The following is a 26729-nucleotide window of genomic DNA, read 5'->3' on the forward strand; positions in this document are numbered from 1 at the left end:
AGCTCCACATTCAGCAGCTACAACATTAACATGCTGTTTATATGTTATTGCATCAGTAGCAATAATCAGATATGATAGTAAGATAACCAAAGGAGACAGCTCAGCATAATTAACTAAACTTAACTTAACTATAGAAACTGAATACTTGAAAGGGAGCAACATAACGGCCAAAATGCTTGTTTACCACTTTCAGCTGGGACATTAGTTCACCATCAGCTGCAGAGGGCTACCATATACATCTCTGAGGATCCTACAAGCGTTCACCGTCTCCTCCGCCTATAGGTAACTGTAAATGGTCCTAGGTTGGGCTCCATCCTCGATGCTAGATTGGAAATCCACATTTGTTCTCTAATGTAGGATTCACACCGCTTTTCCCCTCCTATGACATCAAGAGTCCATCCTGCTGTGCCACATCATTTGCAGGCATCCGGTGCGGGATGGGAAGGGTGGGGGGCGGGATGTCTGGGCGAAGAATAAAAGCCACAGGCATCTGTTAGTATTCAGCGTGGATATACATTGATAACAAATCTAGAAATCGATGCCTTCGTTTTTTTCTTTTTTGTTTTATCCAGACGATGATATCTTTTTATCGGCCTGTTTTGCATGCGTAAACATGTCAACACTGAGTGTATTTTGAAAAACCATTTTAAAAACGGCAACGATCTTATAAACTAGAAGCTTGCACATAGGCTGTTTTAGTTTAGCTGTTTAGTTTTTGATATGCACCATATGGCATCTGGCCTCGATACTCCTCGATTTATATCCAGATGATGAAAACGGGAGGCAGCTATTTTCTTAAAATGGCAGAGATGGATTTAAAAACAGCCACATCAACGATGGAAGCATTGGTTCGTATAAGTGTGAGTATATATCTGTGTCTGTGTTGTCGCTGAATGTATATTCAAACAGGTTTTTAAAAAATTTTTTTTTTTTTTTTACGACTACAGACTGTATTTTTAAATGAAGAACCAAATTAACCGCTTGGATGGCACGTCTCCGTGTCTCATCTGTCGTGTCGTTTCTGTAAAATAGGCCCTTATATATTTTTCTGCACATAAATTAAAGGCCGTTGACATGAAATATAATATAATGATAGCTGTCCTTGTAGAAAATCAGTAGCCAAAGGTTCGTTATGTTTTCCATAACGCTGAAACGTTACTCTAATGGAGGTCCTCAAATGCCTCGATGCACCAGACTCCAGCTAAATTCCTCCTCTGAATTGAAAGGAAACGATGGTCTTTCTTCTATTATATACGAGGGTGTTTCAAATATTATCAAATGACCAAAACGTGTGGATGCAGACTGAAATTTTTTGGGGGGGCTCGATGGATGGACGTTTCCATGGAGACGAGATGCAGGATCTTCGGCTGCTGCTGAGGCAACGGAGGAAAATTGTGTGTATGGGTGCAGCTTTCAGCATCCGCCGATATAGGGTTAAAATACATAAGCCTTGTGGAGGGGTGGTTACTAAAGATGACAGCGGACTGGTTTGGAGGTCTGGCCTTGTTCACATGTTACCGCACATACCGCATTAAAACACTTCTGGGGATAACACGCAGCATCCTCTGATGCTGTTGTATCAGCCACCATCGTCCTGTCCTCCAGACCCCATCTTACCGGCGCTGGGGGCCCGTTGCTCGCTCGTTGCCTCAAACCCCTCCCCTCTCACCGAGAGACAGCGCTCTCTTGATGCTGGAAATATTCACGTATTCTCCAGCCATGGCGCCCAGATTTCAGGTGAAGGTAAGGATGCGCTGTCGCAGCGCCTCTTTTACGCCTTCACCACGCCGGGCTCAGGGTTAGGAGTGCGCACTGTCCATTACAGATGGATACAACAAGCCCACGATTTGGTGGTGTGTATACCCGGCTGGAAATCTCAATAGCCTGAAAATGCGATTGGCTAAATTGCTAGAGGAGGGGAGAAAGGTAGGCCGGAGTTGACATTGGAGAATGACATAGAGAGACTGAGGTGGACTTGGCGGGGGGGAGTAGGTTATTTTGATTCATGCAGTCATTCAAATGTAACGCTTCTATGTGGGTCTGGTAGTGTTTTTTTCACAGCAGCCTAGTTCTCACTCATTTGGGCAAAGTGTCTGCAGCTGTATTTTATTTGACTACTTAAACTGGGAAGATGATGCTTTAATCAATCAACTTGAGTGTGTGCGTATTGCCATCCAGCTGTGTAACATTTACTGCATATGATCACCTGTGTATGATCCCCGCTGACTGTGCATCTGTGATTTTAACAGTGGCTCTTGGTGTGTGGTGATAAGCTGTCCTGATGCTGCATCACATCACATCACATCACATCACAGTGACAAAATCCCCAAAGCGCCTATGCAGCACAGGCAGTCAGTCAGTCTTGTCCTGGTTTTGAAGTTAACTCATAGTGTCAGTGATGCAGATGTCCTGCTGCTGGGCCCCGCAACAGTTTGGGCTGCAGGTTGAGGTTGTGTGTCAAGGGCATCCACGAGGCAAAATAAAGCAGGTCATCCTGATCAGCAACAAATGGACATCTCCTGTGCTGCACTAACAAGTACTGACTCAACACAAAATGGAGTCATTTTCACACATCCCAGTGTTGGGGATTGGATGAAGGAACAGGTCCCTTCGACCCTCTCATGATTTATGTGGCAGGGCAGCCTCGTGGTTAGACTGACTGTAGCTGTGAAGTCACACATGTCTGCAACAGTCAGTGTGCCCTTTTCTGTCAAATCCATGTCCTTGAGCAGGATGGTGACATGCTAACTGCTCCAGAGGTGTAGCTTTCTGACCATTATTGGTTCATGCACTGAAGGTAGCAGTGAGGTTTACTCGTGTTGCAGTTCCTTTTACGACAAAACAAATACATTAATCTCCAGATAATGTGGTGAAATCAGCTACTAGAAACTAGAAAAGTGAAATGTATTCCTGCTGAACACTTACACTTTTATGTGTAATCCACTGTGTCCACTTTGCACCGCATATTATGTCCTGTTCCCCAATGCACCATGGCTCAATATGTACTCCTCTGTAGGTTTGTTAAGGTGCTGAGTAAGAAATATGTCATAAATACAGAAAAATACTGGACCATTTTACAAAAGCACACTGGCTAAAGAGCTCATGTTCATATGCAGGGCTTAGATATAAGGGATGCACTTTGTGTGTGGTTGAATAATTAATGTCTGGTCTTTATCCATATTTAACAAGAATGGTGGCCTATGTCACATGTCTGGGACAGCTTTTCACATTGCCCAGCCTCTCTCTCCATCCAGTCTCTTTATCTCCTACTGTACCTCCTCGATAGCACAATTACAAGGAGGACTGGGTGTGAACCCTTCATGCTTTTTTGGTACAGACTGCGCAATGTGGGCATTAAAAACTGTAGAGAAAACATAAGTAAGTCAGATTCAGATTCAGTTTCTGATTTAAATCAAAATGTATGCTAATGTTAGACTGTTCTGTACAGCTGCTTGTGTTTAGATACAATTTAGCATTTGAAAACTTTGCCAATTTTTCTTAAATGAAAAAAGGGTTTTATAAAAACGACCCTGGCTGGGAAATCTGTGAATGGTTGACGTAATGTTCAGCAACCTTTGCAGATCATAACCCCTCAATTCTTTGCCTGTGACAGTCTAACATGAAGAGCCTGGAGCGTGAGCTGCATTGCCATGTGTGTAAGGACATAGTGAAACAGCCCGTGGTCCTGCCATGCCAGCACAGCGTCTGCCTCATGTGTGCCTCGGAGGTCTTAGTGGCAAATGGCTACCCACCTCCAGACCTTCCCCCAGAGCCAAACTCCCCAGCCTCCACACCCAACACCCGCTCACCACGTCAGGCTCGCAGGCCCACACCTAAAGCTGAGCAGCGGCCTATTGACCGCGTGCTGCGGGCAGGTTTGGAGCACTTCTTCATTCGCAATTTAATCAATTTAATCTGTCATTGTCTGTCTTCTTCTGCTCATAATTGGCTTTTCTTTTTGGTTTGAGGTCCCCACCCGCCTTCGCCATCCATGCCCCGCTCTCCGGGATATCTAGGGCGACGCCGTAGGGAAGGTCCGCCCCAGGTGATGATGTTCCCCTGCCTCCCTTGCGGCCGCGATGTGGAGCTGGGAGAGAAGGGCCTTACTGATTGTCTGCGCAACCTCACCTTAGAGCGTATAGTGGAGAGGTAGGTACCACACACACACACACACACACACACACACATATATGCACTCTTCAACCAAAACGCAAAAATATGCACAAAAAAAACCCACACAGTAATTTATCCGTCAGTGCTCCTGATGTTTGGGGCCAAATACATATGAATTGATGACTTGGACCTGAAAAACAGAAGCTGTGGGAACCTGTCCAATTCTGACTGGAATTATTCAGCAGCCACTGAGCTGCTGAAGAATCCTGCAGCGTGTGCACTGCAACATACTGTAGCTACCACGGCTGACTGCGTGCCTCCATAGCTTGGTAGCTTTGTAGTCACTTTATTGCCTGTTCAAGACTGTTTTTTCTCTCTCACAATGGGCATTTTGCCTTCTCATTTTATGATTTTTTTTTACTAGTGATTACAATGGAACAAGGCATATAACTAAAGGCTAAAGCACTCTCTCCATTCTTGCTACCCTTGCTGCTCTCTCTCCACACCGCCACCAGGTACAGACACACAGTGAGTCTGGGCAGTGTGGCTGTGATGTGCCAGTTTTGCAAACCTCCGCAAGCTCTGGAGGCCACGAAGGGCTGCGCTGACTGCCGGTCCAATTTCTGTAATGAGTGTTTCAAGCTATATCACCCGTGGGGGACACCACGGGCACAACATGAACATATCCAGCCTACACTCAACTTCCGACCAAAGGTAACACACTGGGACACTTACTATTGATCTTAAATCATGAGATAAGAAGACTTCATTTTCATGACCACTTTTCAAAAAAATAATTATTAAACATACTGTATTTACAGATTAAAACAATTAAGAATTTAAAATTTCAAAACTTTTGGTATAGCCCTGTATTATGCCACCTTTTTTCTAAAGAATGTGTAAGTTGTAATTGATAGCTTCATTAATGGTTAATGAATCCTGAACTAATTCTTTATGGATCAGTTACAGATTGGGTTGCTAGGTTGTGAAAAATATCTTGTGATCTTTTCTATGTGTCAATAATGCATTTAATAAATGTTGGTAATGTCTTGATAAATACTCACAGATTCATCACCAGTTATTAAACTTATAAAAGATAGTAAGCTATCAATAAAGGTTATTTACAATAGCGAATGAACTGGATTCACTTTTTCCACAGAGCTTTTTGATAGATTGACGTAGGATCATTTTTCACAAGCTGGCAACCCAAAATCAGCTAATGGCTTAAAAACGGATCAATAAAGCATTAGAAATGAACAATTTCACATATTTAACCCATCAGTTACAACTTGTAAAGTCCTTATAAAGGGTGCATTTTTAGAAATTGGTATCAAGCCTTGTATGTAAAACTAAGTTGGCTCTCACCTTCAGGTTCTGACCTGTCCGGAACATGACCAGGAGAAAATGCAGTTCTATTGTAGGTCCTGTCAGCGGCTGCTCTGCTCTCTCTGCAAACTGCGCCGCATCCACACTGGACACAAAATCCTGCCAGTGGCCCAAGCATACCAGGCCCTGAAGGTACGACTCAGAATCTGACATGGTCTGGACTGGGTTTCTCTAAATGTCGAACAAAATGAGTAGTTTAATACATAGGATGGTTCTGAAAACAAATATTTAAACATGTAAATGAAGCAGCTTTCAATGTATTACAGACAAGCAGCATACAGCAGTATAGAAATGTCCAGTAAGTAGTATAGTAGAGTTAATGTAAAGCTGTGTGTAACACTTAAGCCATCCAGTGTTTATTTGTTGTTTGTATGCTGTGTTTTTGCTGTTTACTTGACAGGAGAAGATTACGAAGGAGATGAACTACATTCTGTCCAACCAGGACACAGTTCTGGCTCAGATTACCCAGCTGGAGAGTTCCATCACTCAGACTGAGGTGATTAATACTTTGGGCAGACAAAATGTTGCAGAATGTGGAATTAACACCGAAGCTAGATACAGAAGCTAAATACCCTTAAAAATGTCGAGGTTTCTGCTTATTGGTTTTTACCAGCTTTTTTGACAAGATGACAGTCATCGTGACTTCACTCATGTTTGTTGAAAGTTACTCTATTTTAAACATCCCCTATTTACTGTTTAAAAGTAGATTATAACGAGTCCATCCATCCATCCATTGTCTACATTATGCTTCAAGGTGGGCTGGAGCCAATCCCAGCTGACTTTGGGTGAGAGGGTACACCCTGGCCCCCACCTCTGACCTGCCAGTCAATCACAGGGCCGACACATAGAGACAGACAACCATACACGCTCACACTCACACCTACGGACAATTTTTAGAGTCACCAATTAACCTGCATATCTTTGGATTGTGGGAGGAAGCCAGAGTACCCGGAGAAAACCCTCGCAAGCACATGGAGAACATGCACACTCCACACAGAAAGACCCCAGGTTCAAACCTGGATTCGAACCTGGAACCTGAAACCTTCTTAGAAGCTATAGCATCATTGTGGGTTGTAAGATATGACATTTTTCAAGTCTTTGTCATTGTACTTATCAACAATCAGACTATAACTCATTCATAACTAGTGTATACAGTCAATATAGCATAGCTGTAATCGTACTTAATCACATATGTTTGATTACACACAAGAACAACAGTCAGTTTTAGACACGTACAAATAATTTGTAGGCCAGTTTGGAACTGCTGATACATGTTTTTAAAAGTTGTTAAGACGATCACAAGATTCCCTCTGGCGCTTTCAGCTGCGTCTCATGGCCTTCATCAGCTGACTGTGTTTGCTTCTTGTAGTTGCCATGAGAGTGACAAAGAACTATTCATAAGTAAATACATATGAATAACATATATATTAAACAAATACTTACTAATAATATAAAGCATGAAGAAATACTTTACCATGTATAATTACACCTGTGTTATATACTGTGTTATCCATAACTAGTGTTTATACACTAGTTATGGATGCTTCACAGCACAAGTAGCCTAGTTGTTGAAAAATACAAAAATAAAGACAATGTCCATATATCAGTTTATGGTATAGTTATAGTTTATATACTACCTTTAAACAGGCTATTTGTATACTGTACATATAATACCTATAAAAACATTCTGCGCTACACAGGCCAGTTTGAACCCGGACCCTTCTTGCTGTGAGCAAGGTTGTTACAGTTAACCAAAACTAAACTGAAAACCAAAACTAAGCGTGAAAAAAACATTTTAGTTAGCTGAAATAAAAAAAACTAGACTTTAGAAAAAACTGATATGATATTGTGTACTTACAAAAGTAACATAAAATAGAAATATATACAGGAAATGTTTGGTCAAATTTGGTCAAACAAGCCTGAGGAGGCGTTGGTGCACATGTTTAGTGAGACTGAGACTGTCTACATGACTGTGATTTGTGCTGTAAAACCAAATCTGAATGTCTTACATTGACCCCTGACAAACATCCCCAATACAATGATAAAATATGTAACAAAATATTTAACATTTTTGAACTGAAACGAGCAAATCCACTGTGGAAGTGAACCGAAAGTAAACTGGATTCAAAACAAAACTAAATGAAAATAGCAGCTAATAAAAAATTCAAAGCTATAATAATGTGGGATGTTATTACTGGTTTGGCTTCTAGACACTTTTCTTTATTTGTTTGGATTTTTTGTGCAAACATGTGCAAACTGGTCTGAAACTGTTCTCCACTCAGCTGTTTTTCTTTCGTTAACCAGTGTGCACTGATGCTCCCTCTGCAACCCATACTTACTTTACTCCATAAAAAAGTAACACACCCAACGTTTACTACCAACTATGATTTTTGCTAAGTGTTAATTGAGGGTTGCTTGTCACATTGTACTGTCTGTTTGTACTGTGATTAGGTGCAGCCATGCAAAACGAGTCCTGTTGTGCACAGTTATGAATGTGTTTAAGAAGTTCAAACAATGATCTTTTTTTTAGGGTTTAGTCCATGCAAATGAAGAAATGAGTAAAATCCATTGGACACGTTATTAATCCTAATGTTATAGAGTACGCAGCAGTCATCTTTAACATCCTTGTTTGGAATCTGAAGGACGCACAGGCTTGCTTTCACTATTTTAACGCCCTTTGTGCCCTTTGAGTCAACCTGTGTTGTCTGCCAGACTCAGCTGGGTGTTTCCAAATGTTAAAACTTGTTTGTCTCTGCCTTTCATCACCAGGTGAACAGTGTGGCAGCCAGAGAGCAGCTGGCTCAGAGTATCAGGGACCTGACGGCTGCGCTGGCTGAGCGCCACTCTTCACTCACCCATGCTCTGGAGGAGGCGCGACAGAAACGAGGCGAGGCATTGGCTGCTCAAGTGGCGGAGAGACGGAGCTTGATGGAACATGCAGGGCTCATGGCGTTTACCCAGGAGATGTTGAAAGAAACTGACCAACCCTGCTTTGTGCAGGCAGCTCGCCAGACTCATAACAGGTTTTCTATTTGTTCACTTTTGGCACCGCTCACTGTGTTGATCAAAAAGATCTTAGTTCTGACTTTCTTTTTTTAGTTCCTTTTCTTTTCATTCATTTTAATATTAGAACAGATTTTACTCAGACCTGAAGATTGTGCAGAAAACAGAATCCAGTTAGCCACTGTTCTGCATTCCTCTGTACACTGTTTAAAACAAATAGAAGCCACAAGAGCAGACTTACATATAAGAGTGGTAACTTGGCAGCTCACCTCTGTTAACATTTGCTAAAAACTACAGCTGTTTGAGGGAATTACTTTGCCGTTTTTAAAAACAAAACCATATTTTTCTTAACCTGTTTTTAGCAGAATTGCATGGGCTTGGGGCTGAGTGATACAAACAGCGTAGGCTCGCCAGACAGTACTGACAAACCAACACATTGTTGCTTTTGGTCCTTTCATGGGATTTGCTGACAAGAAGAAAAACATAGAACGATGCCAGTCTTATCTTTTGAAAATTCATCACACCCCTCACTCCTCATAAATCTGTCTCACCCTCCCTTCCATCTTGATGGAAACATCATGCAAACACTGGTCCTCCTTTATTCCTCTAACACTGCTTCCCCTGTTTTTCGCTGCACCAGGTTGAGCAAAGCAATTGAGAATCTCCAGCATTTCACCCTGGCTGCTGATCCGTCCTTCAGGCACTTCCAGCTGGACGTCTCCAAAGAACTCAAACTCCTGACAGAGTTGAACTTCATCCAGGGTGAGAAGGGGAGTGATAAGACAGGAGGAAGGGAAAGGGTGGGGATGGAGATAGTTGAGGGGTGCATGGTTAGGAAGGAAGGAAGGGAGGGAGGGAGGGAGTAAAGAGGACAGGGAGAGGAACTTTAAGTTACTTTTTGATGACTTTCTTATCTAACTTGAACTGTCTAATGATGCAGAGATGACGTGGATTATAGTAAGTGAATGTTAGCCAGTGACAAAGGAGAAGATGGTGGTACAACTATGACATGCTTGACTTGTTCATGTAAACTCTACATTAAACCCATTTATGTCACAGCTCCCCTGGCTCCAGTGATTGATACCCAGCATACCCTGGCCTACGACCAGCTCTTCCTGTGCTGGCGACTTCCTCAAGACTCTGCACCCGCCTGGCACTTCTCCGTCGAGTATCGCCGGCGGGGTGTTGTACCTGGGGGAGCGTCTAGAGGTGGAATCAGAGGAGGACTGGCAGCCGCCCGCTGGGGCTGGCAGCGATTGGATGAAGTGAGTGGGACCAGTGCTGTGATTGACAGGTTGGAGATGGACAGCGTGTACGTGCTGCGGGTGAGAGGCTGCAACAAGGCGGGCTACGGGGAGTACAGCGAGGAGGTGTACCTGCACACCCCGCCTGCACCAGGTGAGAGTACACACACAAATGTTCGGTTGTGCACATTAACAAGTAAACAAAGACTTTGCCACCGTGAAACTGCACCCAAACAACAGAGGTGTTTACAGAGGTAGTTTGGTAATACTCCAGTTCACAAGATGTTAACATAACATTAACACTTTTAGACTCTGCGTGGCTAGTGGGAAAACAAACACTCCTTGATTCATGATTATGAATCATCCGTGCAATACATAAAAAAGTAAAGAAGCAAAATAAAGGCGTACAAATATTCTTATACAGATTTGACAGGATGGCTTTTTCATCTTACTGTGTAACAAACACACAGGGTCCTGTCCACAAATCCTCGCCCCCCTGTACTCGTTTTGGACAATGCTGGTTAATTCCCAGATGAATTAAAGGCTGTCTATAACAATGGAGAAACTAGCAAAAGCAGCTAGATTTTGAGACTGAAAAAATCCCACCGCCTACTTTCAGACCTTTCTCCAAAGCCACTCCTCCACAACATACGCATGTGCACTGCCTGACCTCTGCTGGAGGACAATTCAATGCTAGTGATGAGGACCTCTAACAAATAAACAACTCTGTTAAATGCCACACCCATTTAAACACAAGCAAAATGGCCATCATTAACGAAATGCTACCTGCTGTACTGTTGGCTCACTAAACGTGTGTCACGGTACATAGATTTGAGGGCTCTCTCTCTCGTTCTTCAGCAGCTCAAATTTTGGCCACTCTTTCCCTCCCATCGTTGTGCGACTACCCTGCAAGCTTTAGCATTAAGTCTGCCCAGCCATGCGGAAGATTTCGGTCATGTGCAATGAGTACAGGGAAGAGTGCGCACAGGTAGACAGGCAGGTTAGCTGTTCATTAGGGCTAAATGAAATGATTGAATGAGTTTATTACAGTCCCGTGATAGCCAGGAAGTTATGACAATTTCAAAAAATATATAAAATAAGTTGTATATCCTGCCTTTTACTTTGTAATTACAATTTACAATTTTACTACTAGAAAACTATGAAAATAAGACCCATTTAGCAATAATCTGGGATTATCCTTTTGCTTCTTCTATGCTAACAGAGAAAATGTCAGATGGATCATCCACCACCTGCATTAAGTGTCCAGAATGTGTCTCTTTCACACATTTCTTTTTGTATCTTCCACACAACCTGGCAAGAATCCTTTTACTATTTTTGGTTAGTGGTAATACACACAGCCATTTAAATCAGTGACACGTGTATGACAGGTACAAAAAAATCTCATCATAAACATACAGCAGCTGCACTTGCTGTCCTCCAGGTGCCGTTCATCTCTTCACACTTACTATTATTTATCAGGCACAATAAAAGCATTAGGATGGTTACCATGGCGAGCAGTTAATAATTCATTTTTTTTCCTTTCTGCCCATTCCTGTCTTCTTTTTCCATTTTTCCATCTTCAACAGACCCTCACTTTCTTACTCTTTATTTCCTCATCTTTCTCTCATATATTATTTCCATTTCACAGCTCTGTGCTTATCATCCTCTTCTGCGCAACTTCCACGCTGCCAACCTACATGCCTCCTACGGAACGTAAGAAGTGCATTCATATCTCTTGACCACCCTGCTGTACCCCATACAACATAATTATCTCTTTCTCTTTGTGGTCATCCCATGCATTCTCTGTTCTTCCAAGCCCATCTAAACACCCACTCACCCCCCTGCCTCCCACTCTATAATGAGATCTGTCCGAGCGCTGATGAGGTTTGCAGTTTGTTAAGACGCGAGGCTTAACAACATGGATCGGCTTCAGATCCAGGGCTTTTTAATGGTTCAGTTGAGTGATTGGTGAATTCCTTGTGTCCCTGTAGGTTGTTTTTCCTTCCTGCTATTGCGTATGTTCCCTCTGCAAATTGTACTGTACTGTACTGTAAAAATCTGCACTCCCCACCGCCAGAGCTTCTTTGTGATACCCTCTGTATTTTACTCCCTGAGTCATCAATTTATAGATCAGTATCCTTTTCTTTTCCAGTACTGGTGGGAGGAGGTGCATGCCTGCTCTCTGTTCCTCTCCCCATAGTCTCTCCTCTCAATTGCTTTGTATTCTCCTTATTTCTCTTCTCCCAGCTGCTTTCTGATTGTAACTCTGTACCACTTTCCCTCTGTTGCCTCCCAAACTTCTCCTGTCGCGTCTAAAACCCCTACATGTTGTTTTTAAACGCACCTGTCTCTGTCGTCCCTCTACCCTCATGTCTACCTCTTCTCCCCTCCCTTCCCTTTCTTTTTCTCTGCTTTGTTCTTTCTCCCCGTCTCCTCCCAGTGCTCAACTTCTACCTGGACTCTCGCTGGGGCCTCCATGCCGACCGGCTGGTCGTCAGTAAAGAGCAGCGCTGTGCTCGCAGCGTCCCTGGTCTCTCTTTGCTGCAGGCCGCTGACCACGCCCTCACTTCTTGTCACCTGACCTCAGACCTCCTGGTCGGTGATGTGGCTATTACACAGGGACGGCACTACTGGGCATGCTCGGTGGAGCCTGGATCTTATCTAGTGAAGGTAACATTATTTTAGTGGTACATGCTACATATTCTACTGAATACCACATACTATTAGTGGATACTGCCCAGTATGTACAGTTTGCCACAATCAGATATGTCATTCTCAATAACAATCAATAGTCCTGATGAAATAAGCACCAATCATGGTTTTAAGAACCAACATTCATTTGTTATACTGTTAGTAGTATGAAATGTTGCAATTACAGGCGTGAGGCTTATTATCACAGTTATTTTTCATGGGACCGTATAAATAACAATCATAAGGGCAAAGACTATCATCTCATAAAGATGCTTGTAGTCCTGCTTCACTTGAAATAATCGTGAATAAGAAAACAGAGAACTAGATCAATTGGTGATGTGAAGATTTGTTACAAGAGTTTGTTTAGTTAATTACAAATTGATTGCTTTTTCTTTTTTGAACAGGTGGGAGTTGGTCTGGAATCCAAACTGCAGGAATGGTTTCACCTTCCACAAGACATGGCCAGTCCCCGGTTAGTAACTGGAATATGAAACGCAAATTAACTGACAAAATTAAAACAAATAGTATTTAATCAGAGGTGGAAAGTCATTATGTACATTTAAGGTATTTAAGTGCAATTTTAAGGGGAAATATTGTACTGTTTACTCTACATTTCTTACATTTTACATCAAGATTTTACATTAAAAACATTGGATGAATTACAATTTTTTGTTAAAGATTAAGTGTTTCCCAATCGTTTTGGCTTGAGACCCTTAAAAAGAAGCAGCGAATTCTTTGTCACATTTCAGATGTTTGTTAGCAGTTCAAGCCAAAGAGAGATGCCCCCTAGTATTTTTGTATTGGTACTTTTACTTAAATTAAGGATCTGAATATTTCATCTGCCACTGCATGCGATAATTGATAAAAATAGGGAACACAAAACACTCATGCATAGTAGTTGTTTACAACCTCATTCATCAAACTGTGCTCTCTCTCTCTGCAGCTACGACCCAGACAGTGGTCATGACAGCGGAGCAGAGGATGCCCTTGACTCTGCTCCGCCATTCTGCTTCCTCACTATGGGGATGGGTAAGATCTACCTGCCCCAGCACAGCTACCACCATCACAGTAGCCATGGAAACGGTGTCCGGGACCCCATCAGCAATGGCCCCTCCTCACCCACAGGCCTCACCTACCCACTGCCGCCCCGGCTCGGTGTGTGCCTTGACTTTGAGAAGGGTCGCGTCACCTTCTATGATGCCCACTCTCTGCGACCTTTGTGGGAAGGTCACGTAGATTGCTCCGGCCCTGTGTGCCCTGCTTTCTGTTTCATAGGTGGAGGAGCGCTGCAGCTACAGGAGCTGGTAGCCAATCGCAATGCAGATCAGACTCCGGTCAGAAGGGTAACCATCCAACCCCGTGTCTCTAATTTAAATAACTGAAGGCTGCTCTGTGGTCATATGGTAATTTGGAATGTAATTGGTAATTGTGAAGTATTTACTCAGCTAGAGCGAAAAGTTAGACATCTCAGCGATTTTGTTTTGTATTTAATTTCCTTTGTATAAGAAAATGTTTCTATAGCAACAAATATGCAATGTAATTAAGTTTTTTACATTTTTGTTATATGCAGTTTTGCAAAATTATTGCTTAAGTAGTGTCTGGTATATCCAACACTTGATATGTAATTTTATCTTTGATGCTTGCACTTGTAGCCAGGCTAAATTACATACATTTATAAAGCTAATGTAGATACAGCATCGCACAATGTTGTCCTTCCTGTAGAAGCTTTTAGTATTTCATGTCCTTGATGTTGAAAGCTTAACATCTCTTATCTTTTAGAGAAATGAACATTGTGTAAGTAAAAAAAAAAAAGAAGTAAAGAAAAGCCTTGACTATTTCATTGCATCTATAGCTTAACTTGTGTTTAACCATACAGATTTTTTTGCTGCTGGTGAACACTTTTCCAGTCATTCACCCATTATGATCCCAACCAAAGTTATTGTTTTTCTGCAATGTAAATGTGGTAAATTAGAGCTAGAGAGGAACAATGAGGCAATACTGTAATTAGAAGCTCCAATTATACCTCTGCTGCACAGTTAATCACTAGTTTCCTCAGCTTTGTTTGTTCGTTGCTATTTTGTATTTCAAATACATGAATCTGTGTGTGTGCGTGTGTGTGTGTGCGTGTGTGTGTGTGTGTGTGTGTGTGTGGGTGTGTGTACGTGTGTGTTTGCTTCCCTTTGTGCATGGGTACGTGCGTGGTTTGACTGATAACAGCATTGGTTCATTGGCTCACGGTGAAAAGTTGTTTTCCTGCAAACAATGCTTTTTTTTTTTTAACCTTGCTTGATTGTAAGTAAATGAGCAGTGCTTCTTATGAAACGATAAGCTGATTAAATTCATGTAAACTTCACCTGCTGGCAGAATGTTTGCAAAAGAAAATGGATTAAGGAAATAGACACTGAATAAATTGTTTAAATTACAAAATCGGCTTCTGTTTCCATTTGTTTGTTTCTGTTACAGTTCTGCTTCATCCACTTTTTCAAGCTTCATAATCATAATCACCTGCTTCACTGCGAGGATAAATCTTTACCATTGTTTCACCACTAGGGTGCAGCAAGACATCAGTGGAGACACCAGCAGAGACTACATCAACACTGCCTCAACACACAGCAGCTATTGTAATGGTCAGAACATTTTTATTTGGACCCATTGTAATGGACCCATATAAATATAATGGGACCCATTTTCCATTCAAATAGTACTTTGTTATTAAAAAAAAATCCTAATGTTGCCCATTAAAAAATGGAAACTGGAAAAATTGTCATCCTTTCCTGACAAAGATTTGCTTTGATGGATCGCTAACTTTTATAGATTTTTAGAGTGCCTATCATCCTATCACCTTCCTGATTAACAGTACAGTTTATGGCTTTACAGTTTTATGTATCTTTTATCCATAACCATGTATGTAATGTCACAGTTTCATGGGTCACTGATATCCATGATACTAAATTATGAGTATAACAGCGCACAAAACATCGGTTGATCTGCTTGTGTGTATGAGGGGTTGCGTAGAAACTAAATTGTTCATGTGCAATATAAAGTTAACAAAATAATAAATATATAAAATATTACCTTTAATCTTACATGACCCTACTGTGTGTGTGTATATATAAATATGTTTTCTATTTTAAGTCACAATTTAAGATTTGGCAGACCCTTCAAATACCTCCAAATGTTGACATTTTTTGGGCTTTCCCGATGGGAGATAATACGCTAATTGAATTTTACACATATCAAACATCATGTCTAACTGTGAGACTCTTGCTCAATGAATCACCTTGGGTGAGAATAATGAATAGTGATTACCATCTGCTTTTGATAGAGATATTAACACCTCACATATGTAGGTACTTAGCATTCCTTATGTAAATGTAATGTAAATAGCTGGAGTTTACCTTTTATGAGCTTCAATATGAAAATCCACATGTGTGTTTAATTGGACCCACATTCAAGGGGAAACTGTAAGGGGATTTGGGTTTGACTCGACCACAAAGGGAAAATAAAATTGTAGAAAAAGAGAATTGAGAAAGGCGCACAGCCTTGACACAAGCCAAGAATCTTTTTTAACATCCTAATACACACAGATAAAAATACTGCCTCCAAAGGGAGGTTTAGCTCTGATCCCCCATGATATAGAAGAAGTGGAATGTACTGTAAAGCATGAATACAGCACTGCACAGACCTCCGCCCACCCCCTTGTGCTCGCTGCACCTCTCTTCTTTAGTCCAAATCTGTAACAGATTGGGTTTAGTCTGACTGGAGGTATGTAGCCACAACACCACATGTAGGGGTCCGCATAATCCCTCCCCACTGAGTATTAAGCACACAGCATGGGCATTCTTTTAAAGACCTGGCAGGAATTACCAATACATAATCTCCATGATCATCATTTAGTATAGTTCAGTGAGTGAGGATGGGGGTGGGCGTCATCTGAACTTATGAAGGATCTCAGAGCTATATACAATCTGTGAGGCAGTGTGTTGTGCCATCTGGAGAACACATAGGACAGGGTCTGCTGGAATCCGCTAACCCAACTGTCTTAAACAATATGAAGCTAAACCACATGTTCAAAAGACCCGATTTGTTTGCTGAACCTGCTTTGTGGTCTCTATAGCCCGAAGTGGAAATACATTGTTTATGGGGAACCTGTTTAATACAATTCTGTTGAGTCAAAACTATGTCTGTGGATCTCTGTGATGGAGGCCTGCAGTAGGAATGTGACGTGTTTGTACTTCAAGTTCAGTCTCAGACTCTTTTAAAGCTGCGAATTTTCATCTGATTGAAAAGAACAACATTAATTATTAATCTTCATGAGCACAAAGCTCCGCTTAATAATCACAACAGGTGAGTACTCTAATTTCACTGATCATCCACTCCCTCTCTATATGTAAGAGGTTATTTGCTGAAGGGATTGAATCACATTCAGATCATTCATTTATTTTACTTGGTTTGCCCTGCCTTTGAATTCAATAAAGTTGCCTTGATATTATTCTTCCAGACATGGCCACTGCTGAAACATTTATGTTTCTCTTTCTCATCTATTCATCCTCCCATGAGACTGAATAGCATAAATAATACACAACTTCCTGCTTTTATCGCATTGATAATCTGAATAGAGGAAGACGGGGAAAAAAATCAATCAGCTAAATGTTGGCTAAGAGGATTTGAGGGGCATAGTGGGGCCATCTTCCCTCGCTATAATAGATGAAGGATGACAGTAATGCTAGACAGAGCCCATATGGCCACATACTGTAACCTAGTGCACCGCAATTGTGAGGAAAGACACAGGGCTAATTCTGTTTAACATTTACACTCCAGTGACATGTCCTACTCTATTGGATTTGTATACCGCACTTTTAATGATGCAATGAATATTTTGTTGTGATTGTGTGGTTTATTGCATAAATCAACTGCAAACAGTGCACATTTGGACAATCAGAGTGCCCTGTGACATCATTTTGGAAAATATGTTTATTCGCATTCTCGAGAGTCAGATGAAAAGATTGATGCCATTTCTTAATCCATCCAAAAGCCAAAATGTTTTTTCAAGTTTCATTGGGGGTTAGTATTTCAGTGCTCCTGCTAAGCTAACTGGCTGCTGGCTGTAGCTTCACATTTACTGAATGGGATCATTCTTTTCAACTAACTTTTGGCAAGACCGCAAATAAGCCTACAGTCCATCTGCAGCTCCCCTCAGGTTTTGGTGCTTTACAGTGAGTTTTTTGCTGCTCTAAAATCCCACTTTACACAACCTTCTCAGTACCAAACAGGAAACGGACATAGTTAACAGCTGCTTGGTGAACATAATGGAACATTTAGGAGCTACTGAGCCAGATACTTTCCTGTAGAGTTGGTAGAGACCAAAAGCAGGGCTAAAATAAGAGTGAACAGACTTAGACTTCAATTCGTCTGGTAGCCAAAAACACTTTACTCCAAATGGATTATTATTGATGCATAATGTTGCCCTGTAAGTGCTGAATGTTTCTCATATTAACTTAAAAAGTGATGATATGTCAATGTTGTGTTCACACCTTGTTTCTGCCGCCTCCAAGTGGCCAAAAAGCCCTTGATTCATAACTACAGTCTGGAACCAAGAAAGTGATCCAAGAATGGGATCCTGTCCTTCAGAGATGATTTCATTCTGAACAGTTCACTGGTTTGAACCATTAAAATCCTGTCTTATGGAGCAGATGTCTGAAAAAGACCAAACTATATATTACATAGCTTTTGGCCCTAAAGTGTAACTTTAAGGCTGGCGTAACATCAGATATACGTCTTTACACTTGGCCCATAACTTAACAACTAGGATATTATTGTTTCCATAAAACCGAGGTGTGGGATAGCATTTTAGCAGGACTAATGATACAAAATTCTTTGTAACAAATGGTGTAAGCAGGTGTGGGACCATTTCGAGTGTGGTTAGAGACCATGATCTTTGATTGAGCTTTATGTACTATGTGACATATCCATTCAGTGAGTCTGTCAGTCAAGACGCAGCATATTTTGAGCGGTTTTCCACCGTGGTCAAACATGCTGAGTCGGACCTCAATAGCCCCTGCACAGTTAAAATTCCAGGTCTCTAAAAAGTGAAAGGCAAGTCAAATCAGTATGTCAACAGGGGATCTGTAAACCACACGTTTCCTGGACGGCTCTGTCAAGACCAGCTGTGCATACATCATAGCCTGCGTGATCTGTGTGTACAGTTAGAGAAAGAAAAGAAGGTAGAGAGAGAACGATACAAATAAGAACAGAAATAAAGACAGAAACGGGTAGAGAAAGAGACAGACATGTAACAACATATATCAACAGATGTACACAGAATAGGAAGTGGAGAAAGGGGGGTTGGTATTTGATCTGTGAAAAGAGAAAAACAGTCTGACCATCTCTCTCAAGTCGGACAACTCCATCGTCCTATCTGTTACCATGTCAATACTTCATAATAGCCCACCCTGGCTTCCTCGTCTGTCCCTCCTCACCTCCCAGATGCTCGCCCAGTGAAGGGGTGAAAGGTTGGCAGGTGCCGTGGGGAGCAGCAAGGAGCCTTGGGGTCAGATTTCTGAGAGGTCAAGCAGGCGCAGTCTTTGGGTGGAAAGGGGGGTGGGGACAATATGACTAGTGTCCGGAGCAGGAGATAGACGGGACCACAGAGCAGCAGTCTCACCTAATCAACTTCATTTAGAGGCAATGACAGACAGCCACGCCTGCCTGGGGCGGCCACAATCAGCTTTCATGGTATTACCCACTGCCCACCACAAATCCATAATCCTTGAATCCTTGACCTTTTGCATTTTCAACAAAAAGTCAATGACAATCACAATGGCATTGACAAAAGTATAGTGCACTTGTGTGATTTAATTTCCGAAACTAATGTGTAATTGTGAAATAAACAAGTGGCTGCATCATTCAAGTGACAGGTATTGATTATAAGTGACATACTGCACCACAATTTAACTCTGTAACTTGTTTAAATGCAGACTGCACTTTAATTAGTCTGTAAAATCAATCAACAGCATATTCATGTGTCACCCAGATCCACGTGATTTATCTGGTCAGGTAAAGCAACATGACTTCAGCCCTGAACTCTGGACCTTATCTGGTGAAGCAAGAAGGGATACCGTCTATATAATGTGAGGCCAAAGGCAATATCTTGTACGCAGACGGTGATCCTTGGATCCATCGACTGGACTGGAATGAGTTTTTGTATGTAACTTCATGTTCACTTTGGCGTACTGGGCTATCTTATGCATGCTCCAGTTTCTCCAGAGTCCCTTCATTACATCAGTGAAATGAGTCGATAACGTCTGCTCTGAAATCAATGTGCAGTTTGCAAGAGATAGCCTATGTTGTCCTCCTGATGGATTACATCTGTTTACGACTAACAATCAAATTTAATTCACTCATACAGTAGCTACTTCTCCTTAAGACCCGTGTGCAGCAGATCCATCAAAGGAAGCCAATGCAGTGAGCCGATAAAGCTATTGGACAGAATTCCCGTCTTGTGCCCATTACTATCCATTATGTAAACACAAGATGTGGTCAGTTTATTCCAGTCTAGACATGTAGCCCTACATCATCCGCCCCTTGCTGAGCACACAGCATTGACCCACATTAATACATTTATAATCAATACCTCCTCAGGTCCCGTGCGTGGACTCGCCTATCAGATGTTGAAGGAAATTGTGCAGTCCAATTTAAAATGGCCCAGGGGGAACTTTCATAACCATGTGCCAATTAGTTCCACTGTCAATAATGGTAATGCTAAAGGACATTGTGTTCTAGGGTGAGAGGAGAGGATAGATAGAGGGAGGAGGGAGGCATCATCAAGCTTATGCCCGTTGTTCATTGTTAATGGCTGTTACACTGACAAGAACCATTTGATCAGACAAACACACACACATACCGTGGGCCGCGGATGTTGAGGGGGTTGTGTTATGGGGCAGAATTACACAACCCATGAAGATAATAAGCAATGACGTCTTATAAAGGTCAGCAAACAAAACACTAGTGGGACAAACGCAGGCCGTGTGATGAGATTCATTAGGACAGCGTTGGGAGTGTGGAGAGACAAAGAGGGGATGAGGGGGCTGCATTCCTCCACTGTTTCACTGCGGCCGTCACAGCAGCAGCTGAAACAGGTGTGTTTCTTTACTCGGGGCACCGAGGGCAAGACAAGTGCTATTCTCACATGGTTCAGGCTGGTCACACTTGACCACACTCTGACCCTGCACCCACTTCAGTATCCCAAGACTTCATTAAGTCGGCCCTAAGTGGCGCAGGGGTCTCACAACTATTATCTTGGCAATTTAATACAGACTCTCCCTGTCTGTAAATGATCTTGGCTCAAGGATATTTATGCTTATCAACGTCACAACTTTCAGAAGCCCTGCTTTGGATTTGGGACCCCTGATGAGCTGTATGATGGGGCTCCACACGTTGATGCATCTACTTTGACTTGTGGTCACCTCGTCTGTCTGAGGAGCCTCCTCTTAAACTTGCAAAGTCATCCCACACCTCTCCCTCACCCAGTATGGTACAAGAGATATTTGCAAGGGTCAGGTGCCGTTTCAAGTTGGAAGTATCGGATTGAGAAGTGCTCTCATTCAAGGAAACAACACAAACCTAACCCTTGATGGGAAGAACAAAGAACTTGTTGGGTTAGACTTGAGGCTATCAATCAACATGAGACTTGACTTATTTCAGACTTAACTTCCTAAAGACTTGACTGAAGGAAGCCAAGTCTCAAGTACTGATGTGATAAAAGCAGCAGACCTGGCATAATCAGACATCCTGCATGTTTAATAATGTAAGATGGGCATATCTAATTATCCATAGGCTAATATTAGACCAATGAAATGTAATCGGCTTTGTAAAAAGACACTATTAACAAAGCTTTGAAGGCAAAATGTTCAAGTGCTTCATGATCAGCAGTCAGGAAACCTAATAAATTTGCACTGGACTTGACTTATCTATTTTTTCCTAATATTGATATTTAATTTCATTGTGATTTGTTGTTTTATTTTTATTTGTTGGCCCTTTCATTGTATGATCAGATACTGCAAACTTTTGGTGTATTGTCCATGGAATGAACCAGTTATAATTGACGACTGGTTTCAACCTCATGAGACCATTATGGCAAACAAAATAAAGGCCTTTAACACAGCTTTTCTCCTTTCTCACCTTAAAGCTGGTTGTAAAGATATTTAATCCGATTTGACACAGACTTGTGTTGCTTGAGACTTGAGACTGTGACTGGACTGCACAAAAATATTTAGTGAGAACATAGTTACTGGTAAAATCATCAGATTTTCCAGCTAGAGAATCACGGGATTTCTTGAGGCAACATTTAAGGATTTCTTCTGAATCAACCAGGATCAGTTTCTGATTAGGTTTGAGGTAAGAAATAGGCCATGCTGTTGCAAAATAATGCTTCATTTTTCATCAGCCGTGTCTAGTTTAAACCAATTTTGACAAGGTCTAGGAATTTTGAGAGGCTCGCTTAAACCACTCATGGTTTGCTGATTGGTCTGGTATTTAAATGCCAGGCTCAATCGATTTAAATTGATTCTTTCCAGACCCCAAAATTTCATATTAAAACCTGAGCTCAAAAGAATTTAAGGGGTTTAGCCAGGCTCGCCGCTCCTTGTTTAAGAGGTAAGTATCAGTTCTCGCTCTGCCACCAGCGATATCCCTGGAACCTGGACACTGTGACGCACTTTTAGTCACTCTTTCCTTTTCACAATGTACATGCACACATCTAATGACAACATAACACACATCTAGGGTCTCCTGCTCAGGAAACAGAGGGTTCCTGTTTTGAGTCCAAGCTCTATTGTTATCTTAAGCAGCCTTCTGACAGTAAATGCTCTCTCTCTCTCTCTCTCCCTCCCTCTCTCTCTCCCTCCTTCTGTCTGGGTTTGTGCCTCTCCAGCTCTTGCTTCACACACATGAGATATTACACAATTATTATCCAGCCAAATCTTGATCCCTATATAGCTCTTTAGTACGCCACACTCTTATCTCGACCTTTCATTCCACTAATATTGACAAAGCCAGAGAGATAGAGTCAACACAACTCTCCATTACCACTTTTCCTGTTTTATCTATGCCTCTTATCTTTGCTCTGTGGATGGAGACACACAGTCACTCCTATTTCTGCACTTGACGATCTAGTATCTCCTCTGCCATCGCTCCGTCTCCGCCAATCCCTCTCCACACACTGTCTTTGTGCTTTTTTCTCATTCCTTATACCTGCTCTGCTAAACTCACTCCCTGTTGTGGGAACAGAGGTGCCGCATGCGGTCTATTGCACAGTTGAAGGCGTTAGGGGGATTGAAGAAAAGTCTGGATAAGCAACAGCTGGATTTAATGCACCATTAAGGTCATTGGTTGTTCAAGCTGCACCTGCAAATCCGCTGATTTCACCCCCCTGTCTAAACCTCTCTCTCCCCTGTCTGCTCCCTCTCCTCCCTCCTCTCCCCTTTTCTCTGTTGCCCTCTCCTCTTTCGTCCACATTCTCGCTCACCCTTTCTTTTTTATTCCTAGCCCTCTCAGCTTTCTCTCCCTTGCCCTGTCAGCTATGAAATCCCCCCTCTTTTTTTTTTTTTTTATAGAAGGTAACTGCTGCCACAGCTTCACCCCTGTTTCACTCTGGTTCCCTACATCCCTGTCTCCTTTTTTATTTCACTCTGCATGTCCCTCTCTCTCTTTCGCCCTTTCTATCTGTATCTCTATGTCTCTCATTCTCTCTTGTTTCAGTGCCACTCCCCGCTCGCAGGCTGTTGTGTGTATGTCTGCCAGGCCTTCTCGGCTGGAGCACAGGTTTCCTGAGTACTGGAACGGAACAGGAGCTGGCAGAGAGACACACTGAGAAAAGCCAGCTCGACTGTTCCCACTGACAGTCACACACGCTCACGCTGCTTCTGTACTGATGCAACACAGGCAGGACGCAGCACTCACTATGATGTATGTAATGATGCAGCATGTCATGGGTAATCCCACATGGATTCAGTTTATCAATGCAATGAAGCAATATCATATCACAAACCACTGACTGTAGCTGGTCTGCAGGCTGCGTTAATGCGCATGAACATACAGTTCATTTAGATTTTTTGAATTCAATTTAAACCTTTTGATTTACAGCTAAATCAAGTGCCAAATTTGCAAATAGGTTATTGTAAGATTAATGATAATTGATTAATGAATTCATTTATGAAGGAAAAGTAGGGAAAGCATTTACTCAAATAGGATCTACTAATTCTTTTTTTTTTTTACATCACTGTGAACTGAATATATTTGGGTTTTCTGAACATGTTTTTATTATTTACTGAGATTTTATGGATTACATTATTAAAATCTTAATAAACATATTAATCAGTAATAAAACTAATGAGTAGTTGTGGCTCTTTATTAGAAAATCAAACACCGCACACATGGACAGACATTTAGGCCGTGGCTGTTTTACAAAGCCACAAAGCTATTCACAAGACAAAGAATCCTCGGACTGCATTGCAAACTTGGAAGGATAATTGTTGATTTCAGGACTTAAAGATTTATCCTTTCAGCAAACAGACATAAACCCAGACTATCTTCCAGTCTTGCATATAACAGGCTCCATAAACAGAAGCGACAGGCTTTATCCCTCTGGCAGGCGCACAAATCATCACTTACACTATTAACACTGGTGCAGAAAAACATAAACTCCACGGTCCTAAGAATAACTTTCCATTTTTCCCCAAAGAATGATATTTATTTCTGAGTGGCTCTTTAGTGTATCCCTCCCCCCAGCAAACTGAATGATGTTTACATCTCCCACTCCTCCTGATTTCACCCTGGAGAGGTCTGTGCCCTCTGCACCTGGACAGTTCACCACCCTGAAAGAACAGATGTGCCTAATAGCACCTAAAGAGACACTAAGATCAAACACCAGTCTGCTCCCAGCGGCTCTTAATGAAATTGTTGTTGGATTTCTCGCTTTAGAATAACATTAGTATTTATGGATAGCTTTCAACTCGTGCTAATGGTAATCTAATTTTCAAAATGGCTTTTCTAAATTAAGAGGATGACACAGAGAAACAGTTAGAGGTCTAATGTGTGTTAAAAGCCTGACTGGGGGCCTCATTAAAGACTCAGTTGAAACAAATTGTTTTCTCTCTCCGAACTGACAGGCTACTGGTGTTGTTAATATATCAGACAACAGTCTAGGGCAGCATTTTAATGAAAAACACAGACAGCTACAACATTGAGATTTATTGGGAGGTATAAGAAACCAGAGGCAATGTAGTGATTAATCTTTCTGACAACTGTCTTCTCACTCCTCCTTTACAAATTAGTGGATGATAACTACATCAAATTAGGAACTATAGGATATTACATGATTTCAGCACGAAAAATGATAACATATAAATTGTTATATATGCAAATAGTTCAGGGTTTACATACAAAAATAATGATAAAATGTAATGCCAATGATAAAAAGTGGAATAAGTTATGTTCTCTTGGTTTTCATAGATGAAATTCAAAACCTCTAGTTTTCTTTTTTGAGTGAATAAGTGACTTTGCGCAGTTTACATAAATTGATCAGAAAACACCAGTAATTCAGCTCATTTGTTAGAATTTCTACAGACACAAAATACTAACTTCATTTCCCATAAGGCGTCACGGTTTTATACGTCATAAATCTGCGCAGAGCTGAGGTGGCGTTAGAGAGGAGGTAAACACGTCGGATTAATTCCTATAAAACTGATTATTAAGCGTAAATTTACTTACACGAAAGAGTCATTTAACTGAACCCATTGTTTTGCACGTCTGTTTAAGTCTTGTTTCCCACCTGCTGTTTGTCCTTTTGGTCTTTTGTAGCTACGTACAGCTAACACGGCGCCACTCTGGTGTGCTAAAGCTAAGCTACATGAATGAACAGCCTCTTTTCTCGTCTCTCTCTCAGGTTGTTTTCTCACCTGAAATCCCGGCGGCAGCTCTCATCATGACTAAACTCCTGGAGTGGCTGTTCGGTGTGTCGGTGGTGGTCGCACTCTGGGCTTTGGTCACTTTCGACCTGTTGGACCTGCGCCTGCCGCAGACTTACAGAGAGGTTGCCTGGCCGATGCCTCTGTATCTGCTGGTCACGTTTGGCTGCTACTCCCTGGCCACGGTGGGATACAGGGTGGCCACCTTCAATGACTGTGATGAGGCAGCGAAAGAGCTGCAGGAGCAGATCAAAGAAGCCAAAGAGGACTTGAGGAAAAAGGGCTTGAAGATATAAAAGTTGAGAAGGACTATGTAGAAACTTTATAGAGACTGACAGGGATGCACGGACCACTTTCACGCACAACCGAGTGTCTGCACTTGTGATGTTGGAGTGACTCAGAAATTGTGTATCTCTTGTTTAGGATGTGAAAATGTTGTTAGATGAGAGTGATCTCTGAACGGACACCATCAGTTTTGTTTCCAGCAGACACGATCTGAACATCAATTACAATATCCGGCTGTGTTTGTTTTTATGCTGGCACATTCTGCGTCATGTCTTTCAGATTAAATATTGATCGGATGTGCTTCAGGAAATTAGAGATGGATGGTTTTCTGTTACTCACAAATGGTAACGGAGCAGGTTTCATTCTCACCATTTAAATACCTTGTTTATGAAGTAGCTGAATGATACTCAACATTAGTTTCTATTTGAATCGGTCTGTAGCAGGTGGTTTTAGTGATTGATGCACCTCAAACCACTTAAGATAAACTGAACACACATGGTGCTGTCTTTGGTTGCAAACTACACAGCAGAATACCCCTGAGAGTCACTTATATGCTGAATTATCATCTGTAACCAGTTGCTTATCACTGCAACAGATGAAACCCAAGAGTCACACTGGAACAATATGACTAAAGACCTTTTTCCACTAAGAACCTTCATATGCTTTCAATCCTTTTCAGCTCCACAATAGTACTACACAGTGTAGACATTGTTTGGTGTGTGTGTGGAGATTGTCGCACTTCAGTATAGATGAACTAGACTGTGTCTGTAAAGAAGTGTACATTCCATTTTCCATTGCGGCTATTGCTAGGACTTAATTAAATTTGAGTCTATTTTGCTATTTTGCTTCTGCCTACAAATGTGTATGTGTTTGTGTGAGTGGGTGGATGATGGGGAGGGGGGGGGGGGGGGGGGGGGGGGTTCAGATGGGAGGTATGCAAGTATGTGCATGAGAGCTTGCATATATGATGCATTCCTTCATGCATAACCCACAGTACCCGCGGGTTTTATACCATCTTCTCAATGCCCCCTTTATGCAAGAG

The 26729-nt window shown here is 41.8% G+C and overlaps 2 protein-coding genes across 2 annotated transcripts; both read left to right on the forward strand.

The window, feature by feature from the left end:
- The first annotated feature begins 1719 nt into the window (after positions 1-1719).
- trim46b (tripartite motif containing 46b) lies at positions 1720-13819 on the forward strand. The gene is made up of 12 exons (XM_070846679.1): positions 1720-1743; positions 3614-3875; positions 3969-4149; positions 4629-4827; positions 5485-5631; positions 5900-5995; positions 8269-8522; positions 9143-9264; positions 9562-9900; positions 12187-12416; positions 12842-12909; positions 13381-13819. The coding sequence occupies exons 1-12, from the start codon at positions 1720-1722 to the stop codon at positions 13817-13819; spliced, it is 2361 nt and encodes a 786-aa protein (XP_070702780.1).
- Positions 13820-25110: 11291 nt separating this feature from the next.
- Positions 25111-26527, forward strand: dpm3 (dolichyl-phosphate mannosyltransferase subunit 3, regulatory). The gene is made up of 2 exons (XM_070846712.1): positions 25111-25149; positions 25381-26527. Exon 2 carries the CDS (start codon positions 25420-25422, stop codon positions 25696-25698), a length of 279 nt encoding a protein of 92 aa, XP_070702813.1. The 5' UTR covers positions 25111-25149; positions 25381-25419; the 3' UTR covers positions 25699-26527.
- The last annotated feature ends 202 nt before the right edge of the window (positions 26528-26729 follow it).

Source organism: Pempheris klunzingeri, chromosome 16, assembly GCF_042242105.1.
Source record: "Pempheris klunzingeri isolate RE-2024b chromosome 16, fPemKlu1.hap1, whole genome shotgun sequence".
In the NCBI taxonomy this organism is placed as follows: domain Eukaryota; kingdom Metazoa; phylum Chordata; class Actinopteri; order Acropomatiformes; family Pempheridae; genus Pempheris; species Pempheris klunzingeri.